The sequence below is a fragment of the Lutjanus erythropterus genome, chromosome 23, assembly GCF_056507025.1.
Source record: "Lutjanus erythropterus isolate fLutEry1 chromosome 23, fLutEry1.hap2, whole genome shotgun sequence".
Lineage (NCBI taxonomy): Eukaryota > Metazoa > Chordata > Actinopteri > Lutjaniformes > Lutjanidae > Lutjanus > Lutjanus erythropterus.
In genome coordinates, this window is record NC_139339.1 from 18,094,856 (window position 1) to 18,102,546 (window position 7,691).

At 38.7% G+C, this 7,691-nt stretch overlaps 1 protein-coding gene across 1 annotated transcript; it reads left to right on the top strand.

Moving 5' to 3' along the window:
- The first annotated feature begins 289 nt into the window (after positions 1-289).
- Positions 290-6,395, top strand: LOC146305965 (chymotrypsin-like protease CTRL-1). The gene is made up of 6 exons (XM_084712267.1): positions 290-406; positions 2,075-2,095; positions 3,441-3,618; positions 3,936-4,198; positions 5,005-5,138; positions 5,952-6,395. Exons 1-6 carry the CDS (start codon positions 349-351, stop codon positions 6,357-6,359), a joined length of 1,062 nt encoding a protein of 353 aa, XP_084568393.1. The 5' UTR covers positions 290-348; the 3' UTR covers positions 6,360-6,395.
- The last annotated feature ends 1,296 nt before the right edge of the window (positions 6,396-7,691 follow it).

Consider the following 7,691-nt stretch of genomic DNA (forward strand, 5'->3'; position numbering starts at 1 on the left):
ACAGCAGTAAATCCAAGGCCAGTTCATAACACCAGAGCAAACACTTCAGAACAGCTCCATGGAGCATTTTCATTTCCCTGATCCAGTCCTTTCATTATAGAGACACTGTGCAGCTTTTAAAAGAAGAAATCCAGCAGTAAAGCAGCGTCTCTTTGCACAGATCGACACAAGACAAACATGTTTGACTTGATGCTTTTTTTTCTTTTCAAGGGCCTCTTAAAGCATGAGTTATGTGATGTAGAGAGGTAGGAAGAACTAATGGTTCAAAGGTATGTCACTGTGGGCGGAGCTCAGTGTAAAGAATAAGGTATTTAAAGTTAAAGACAAAGTGAAGGGCTCACAGTTGATATGGCTCTCTACCAGTTTCTGTGGGCTTTAACTGTGATGATCATTCTCTCATCCAAAGGTAAGACATTTTTCTTTATAATATTATAATTTTTTCTTATTTAGTCATATTAAAGGTGCAAGAAGTAGGAAACTGTCATGCTCCTGTACTTAAGTCAATGTGAGGGAACTCTGGTTGAAAAACTGCTCAAGTAAAAGTACAAAAGTAGCTTTTTAAAGGCTTCTTCAACACTTGTCCATCTGGTCCCGAATACATCACACCAACCACTCACTCTGCAGTTCAGCAATGTTCTTCAAAGTGATGAACATCTTTTCTGTATCGAAAAGCTTTTTCACAGTTTGCTGCATAAAGGGAAAAAAGCCTCAGAGCAATCCTCATGACTGGTGCAAAATAGGAGAAACCGTAGGCTGATCTTGAATTTCAAATTACAGAGAAAATATTTAATTGATTAAAAAAGAAAGCAAATAGACTGATGATTTTATATTGCAAAAGCTCAAGAAAAGTTCAAATATATGATTTTAATCAGTTGCTTTTCACATGGTTTCATTTGGGATATCATTTTTGTACCATATTCAAACTTTTAATTTGGATTCCATTTTTTTCTATTTCTCTACTTTATGCTGAATTAAACAGAATAGTTTAAGGAGCAATATGCAGCCACTGCACACACTAAAAATGAATACAGCAGTCCAAATAGTGAGTTGGAGCCATATGGCTGTAATGTACAATAATACAATAATGTAATCCTGTTGAGGCAGGCAGGCTGCAGGAACACAGGATGCATTTCTCCTTCGACAAGTACAGCAATAATACTGCTACATTTATTTAAGTTATTCTTTTCTTTTATCTGCAAGTGGAACATCGACGGCAGCATATTGCTGCCACACTAGGAAAAGAAAAAACAGATCAGTATCACATTATAATGAGAAAAGTTTAATGTTTTAACAAGAGGTTTTCCTGTTATTAAGAGAAACTTATCACATTTTAACAAGAAACTGTCCTTGTCATAGAAATATTCTGTTTATCTTGTTATAACATGAAAGTTTTCACATTATGTAAGGGATAATGTACAATGTCCAGGTCATTACTGCAAAATAAACCCCGACTGGGTGATGACTTTAGAAAAATTGCTTATTAAGCCATGTAATAAAATGTGATAACATATTGTTAGAACATCATAACTTATATATTTCAGTGTTGCTATAACAATATAATTTATCATGTTTAACATGACATGTTTTGTGTTATAACAAAAAAACTGTTGTTATAGTCTCGCTTGCATTGTGGTCAGATCTTAAGTAGATGTAAATCCATACAACATCTGGATATTGTATCCAGATACCCGTGGCATTACAATACTTGCTGTAAATGGGGGTGAAAATGTGCACGTGAGAACCGCAAGCAGTGAGTTATTTGACCAGACATGCAAAGGTAAAGATGTCAAGAGTAAAAATATGACGTCAAGCAAAGGTAGATCTGAGTGGGAGTTTGGTGAGAGTACAGATTGTTACAGTCGTCATTTGAAAAATACAGAATCTAACATTAACTGATAGGACTATTAGTGTCAAGTTTAAAAAGAGTTTTTGACAAAAGTAAGTAAAACATTTCAGCTTTGGCTTTTTAGGCCACAGTTAAACCTTCACACATTCTGTGTCTTTACTTTCTTATCACCTGCCACACCCTGAGGAGGTCTGATTAATGTATTTCTCTCTGTTTTCTAACTTTCAGGATGTCAGACACAGCTGCCAAGTAAGCATCCAACTTCACAAGTTCTTCAAGTTTCGAACTCCATCTCCTGTCACCTGCATATAGAACATGGACAGTACACAACAGATAATACTGGCCTTAAGCACTTCAGCACCAAAATAGTGCTGCTGTCTGTCATCTGTCACCATAACCCTCAGAACATGCAGTCTCTTCATGAATCTGCCTTTTTGCAAGAAAGCAAATGTGATGGTGACGTTGACTTCCAACCAGTTGACCATGTTTGGCCACTCGGGACACAGCTTGGTCATAACACTGACAAACTCCAAACAAAGTTTATTTTCTAAAAATATAAAAATGCCAAACACGTCTATTTTTATATTTGCAGAGCAAAATTCCTATCTCACTGGGCTTTATTGGGAATGTCCACAGAAGCAAGTTTGACTTGTGTGTACGTTTTCCTGACAAGCAAACTCTTGCAGTCATTCAAACAATGACAGTCGTCTCTGAAGGAGGAAATAACACAAAGTTCTTCTGCTGCGTTCACATCATGTGGGAGTTACTTAAAAGGACCAGTTACCATCCAGATCAACATTCAAGTCAGACATTCCAACTAGGAAACTAGTGATGGATATTATGGCTGTTTGACAGGAGCCAGATCTTATAGCTTAGTTTATTTCCAAGAGCCATTCAAAAGATCGTCAAGAGTTTTAATTATCAACTGGCTCTGCTCTGCTACAAATACAAATTCTGGCTGACAGCTTAAGTGCATAAAATAAGAAAACCACACCACAGATGAGCTATTAGGAGCCCAAATCGTCAGGGCAGTCGGGTGAACAAACATGCTCTGTCTTTGCTGGTCAACAATCGGCATCATTACAAAGAAGAAATTAAAGAAACATCATAACAATACAAGTACCTTATTGAATCTCCAGGTGATGTATTTCTGACATATGTCACTGTCTAAGACACTATTTTGCAGTTTTAGCAGTCTGTCCACTGTAGCATTATGGTAAAATAATTACATTACCAACATTAACATGCTTATGAATGACACTAGTCCTGTTTATTAATGTGTTACATTCATAATGCACAATGCAAAATGCCAACCTTCCAGTGGCATTAAAAACAATATGTGGTTATTTACAAATATTATTAAAGGCTTCGAATGGCTTTTATACACTCAATATATAAATAAATCAGTAGAATAAATTGTGCGAACAGTTTTCTCTAGTCGATTAATCTTAAAATTTCTGTTTAATCCGTTAATGAAGTTGTTTTAGTGGCATAAACTTAACCATATCTTCACCACAGCACAACAGAGTTGGTCATAGTTTGTTTTTATGAGGTTCGGTTGCTTGTTCTCCATCTAACTCTTCTTTCCTGTCAGATTGTGGCCTGGCTAAACGTAACACCAGAATTGTGGGAGGTGAAAATGCATCTCCAGGAAGTTGGCCCTGGCAAGTCCATTTAGACTTCAATGAAATAGGCATGACTGGAAGTGCCCGCTGTGCAGGGTCCCTAATTACCAACCAGTGGGTGATGACAGCTGCTCACTGCATATCAGGGTGAGGGGTCGCTTTGGCAGGTTTTCTTTTATAAACTTCATGTGAATGTGAAGAAGTGAAAGGAACTCTGCCTATGTGTCTGGATGAGTAAAGAACAAAGAAATGAACTTGACATGTAGTGTTGTAGGAGTGCACCAGAGTGATGCTTTGCAACTTTTTTTTTTTTTTTTTATCTCCAAGTGAGAAAAAAGTACAAAATACATGCAGTTGTTTTTTGAATTCAGTAAGCACACAAGCATACCAATAAAAACAACTGGAACGGTCACTTTTTTGGAAGAGCAAAAAAATGTACTTGTTTATTCTTTATCTTTCAAAAGTGACCACAGGAACATAAAGGTTTATCTGGGCCGCCACAGCCAGTCGGGTCCAGACCCCAATGAAGTGTTAAGGAGAATCGATCAGGCTGTAATCCATCCCTCGTACGACTTCCTGAACAACAACAACGACATATGTCTTCTGAAGCTGTCGGCCCCCGTGAATTTCACCGACTACATATTCCCGGTCTGCTTAGCCTCAGCAGGCAGCACTTTCCACGCCGGGACCAGCAGCTGGGTCACTGGCTGGGGTGCTACAGCAAATGGTAAGTTCACAGAGAAACACTGCGGTTTGCTTTTTATCACATAATTGCTACATAATAAGTAACTAGAGGGAAACTTGGAGAGTGTAGATCAGCTCCACCAAAGCCAATGGTCCTGTCTTGTATGATCCGCAAATTCAAAGCAGAAATACTGCATTTATACACCAATCAGCCCCAACATTAAAACCACTGACAGGTGAAGTGAATAACATTGATCATCTCATGAAAATGGCATCTGTCAATTGGTTTGATATATTAGGCAGCAAGTGTGCAGTCAGTTCTTGAATGATGATACCAGTTCCAATACCAGTAACCTTAAAAAGGGATATTGAGACCAATTTCATTTCCATACTTTTGAATGTTTTGTTGGCATCTCAGCAATGAAATGCTAACTCCACCAAATATACAACGCTTGACTTCTTCACCAGAGGCTGCTGGCTGTAGCTGCAGTAGCACCAGTCACACGTCATATTAAACTGGGGAACACTTGGGATGATAGGTTACAAGCAAAACCATAAAAATAGTAATGTTTTTTAGATATAGGTAAAAATATGATTGAATGTAGGTATCGTTTGCAACAACTTCAGTTCATTTTGCCACAAAAACTGACATATCTTGAAATCTTAATGAAAGTGAAAAATTATTTGTGTATCTGCCCTGTGATTCAGATCCACTCCAAGCTTTCTTAAGCCCATGCTGCACCCTTCCCCTGCTTTTCATGAAAACTGGGCAGTAGTTGTTTTTTTTTCGTAATCCTGCTGACAAAGAAACATGCAAACCAACAAACCTAACCAAATATTTCCAATTAGGTACCCTTTCCAACATCCTTCAGGAGGTGAGCTTACCAATCGTGGGAAACAATGAGTGCAAATGCACTCATCATGGCCTCACAGAGAACATGATCTGTGCTGGACTCAGAGCTGGAGGAAAGGATGCCTGTCAGGTGACCAACACTTTTGTGTATTTGTTATGTAATGCCTTGTTGACTCCTGGGGGGAAAATGTACTTTACAGGGGAGTGAGAGAGAGTAAGGTAAGCTGCAGAATACTGTCCTGGGAATATGTACTTTGAGGTCATGTACAGGGTAATTTTTATATCCACTGAATTGGTTGCCAAAGACACCTTAAAATGCTGGCTACACACACTTTCATAATACTGAACAAAAAGCAGCTGACTCTTGGATTTGTTGGTGATTAGCTTGCTAGCAAACAAGGTGCAGAATGTGAAGAAGACCATTCAGGAGTTGCTGAAAGGCTTTTTTCCCCCATTTTGATGAAGGGGAACTGTTTCCCGTTGCTTCCGGCTTTTGTGCTAAGCTAGGTTAAACATTGATAGACATGGATTGAACACGGATGAAGCGTTCTCATAACTCCAGTCAGACAAATAAGTAAGCCTTATCTAGACTTTGCTTTGATTCAGTTCAGTATACAGCATTTATGAACTGATACGCTGAACCAGTTCTGTACATTTACTGCCAGATTGAAAACTCATTGCTAACCTTTTTGTCTGCTCTGCTCACCTTCACCATCACTGAACTACACTATTCATAAAACAACAAGGAACAATGGCAGACATTGAATGTTTTATGTTCCTTCTTTCAGTATGTGGCTGTTTATTATTGAGAAAAGACTGCAGGCAGCAATACAAAAGACTGCTGAGAATATTCTGCTTGCTCCAATTCTTTCTGACCGATCGGTGGTCTGCTGTGTTTTAACTCCACTTTATCTCAACAACTATCATTGATGTCTTTCCACAGGGAGACTCGGGGGCGCCACTGGTGACCAAAAATTTTCTTCTCTGGGTCCAGAGTGGAATCGTGAGTTTTGGTTTGAAGTGCGCCAAGCCGATGAGTCCAGGAGTTTACACCCGTGTGTCAAAGTATGAGGACTGGATCAGCAACGTCACTGGCAGCAGCAAACCAGGCTTTGTCAAGTTCAATTCATCAGGAGTTGACAGCGACTTGAACTTTACGTGTCCAACATCGCCACCCAAAAATACCTTCCAGTCATCTCCGTCGCAACCCACCATCATTACCGTCACTGACAAGAATGGTAACTCTGTATTTGACGGTGGTGAAAACGTGATCCACTTCTCCCACTTGACTCACTTCATCTCACTCTGTGTTCTCGTTCTTTCGCTCTTTGTTCTGGTTGGGGATGCATAACAGCGTGACACTGTGGTTACAGGTGTCTGTGCTGAAATGTCATGTGTTTGTTGTCAGCAAACACTTATTCTGAATTATATTACAATCAAAGGTGGATTGGGAATTTATTTGTCTTTAATTAAAGGGTAATTTAACACCATGCTGAAAAGCAGTGACTCACTGCTATCTGTGGGGGAAAGTTTCAAGTCTATTTGACCTGGGTATGTGTCCGGTTTCACCTGTTAGCTTACCCAGCAGTGATGCCCTGGAGTGCACCTGTGGATCACTGCAGCAAGGTGAGGAGTTAAACCACTGGAGGTCAACAAAAACAACATTTCAGCAGGAGGTTGAATTACTCTTTGCACATTTTAAACTTTTGTCAGTTCAACATACAATGTATTTTGTTAAAAAGTTAATTTGATTGGGTTGGGCAATGTTTGAAACACTATTAGGACTGTAAAAATGGCAGCAAAACCCCACGAAATTTTGTACTGTCTTCTGAAGAAATATTGGTTTCCAAACATGTTTAATAATAAAAACATACAAGTAACATCTCTTATTGTTTGGCATCTTGCTGCAACAGATCCAAAAAACTACTATATTCTTATAGAGCTGTGACAAAGGTGGTTGCAGCAATTCCTAATTCAGCAGATATGGAGCAACATTAGCATTCATATAATGTGTTTCAAGCCACCTGATGAAAGCAAGTCCGATACTCAGTCTCTTTTAGCTCTGTTTTAGTCTCCACCAACTCAGTAGCCAAAATTTCTGGCACTTTAGCAGCTAAATGTTTACCTGCTAGTCGTTAGCGTACTGTTTGGTGTTGGGCAGGTAGTGTAGCAAAAATTTGTCAGCACATTTTTGTTGAAAACATCTGTACCTGCTTACAGGGTTGATGATAGCAATGTAGCTGAATCAAAACAGTAAAGTTGCAGGCTGTCAAAACAAAAAAAATGAGCTGAACGACGCTAAAACACTAAAGAGATGAGGGGAACTGAGTTGGTGCTAATTCTCTGTTGGTTCATCACAATGAGCAACTTCTTCTACATAATGCCCGGTCATTTGATTAATGTTTTAATATAGAAATATTGATTAACACATTTTTAAACTAAGATTTTAAAAATGTAACACATTGGACTGAACCCATAATCTTACAGTTGCCAACTGACCTTTTTTGTTAAGTCCCACCTCTTTTTGTTCTGTGCTCCAGTGACAGTTGAACAAGCTTAGTGACCAGCTGAACCTCTGTCAACTTTCTCTTTTGGCTCGTCTATGTTGAACAGAAAACCAGATTTTGAAGATATTGCTGGAATATCTGTAAAAGTGACATAGTTATATCTCAAGTTAGCAAAT

Excerpts from the sequence above, each read along its gene's own strand:
- LOC146305965 (XM_084712267.1), top strand. The coding sequence starts at position 349 with ATGGCTCTCTACCAGTTTCTGTGGGCTTTAACTGTGATGATCATTCTC. Across the intron at positions 2,096-3,440 it reads ATGTCAGACACAGCTGCCAA|ATTGTGGCCTGGCTAAACGT; the intron begins GTAAGCATCCAA and ends CTTTCCTGTCAG. Across the intron at positions 3,619-3,935 it reads GCTGCTCACTGCATATCAGG|TGACCACAGGAACATAAAGG; the intron begins GTGAGGGGTCGC and ends ATCTTTCAAAAG.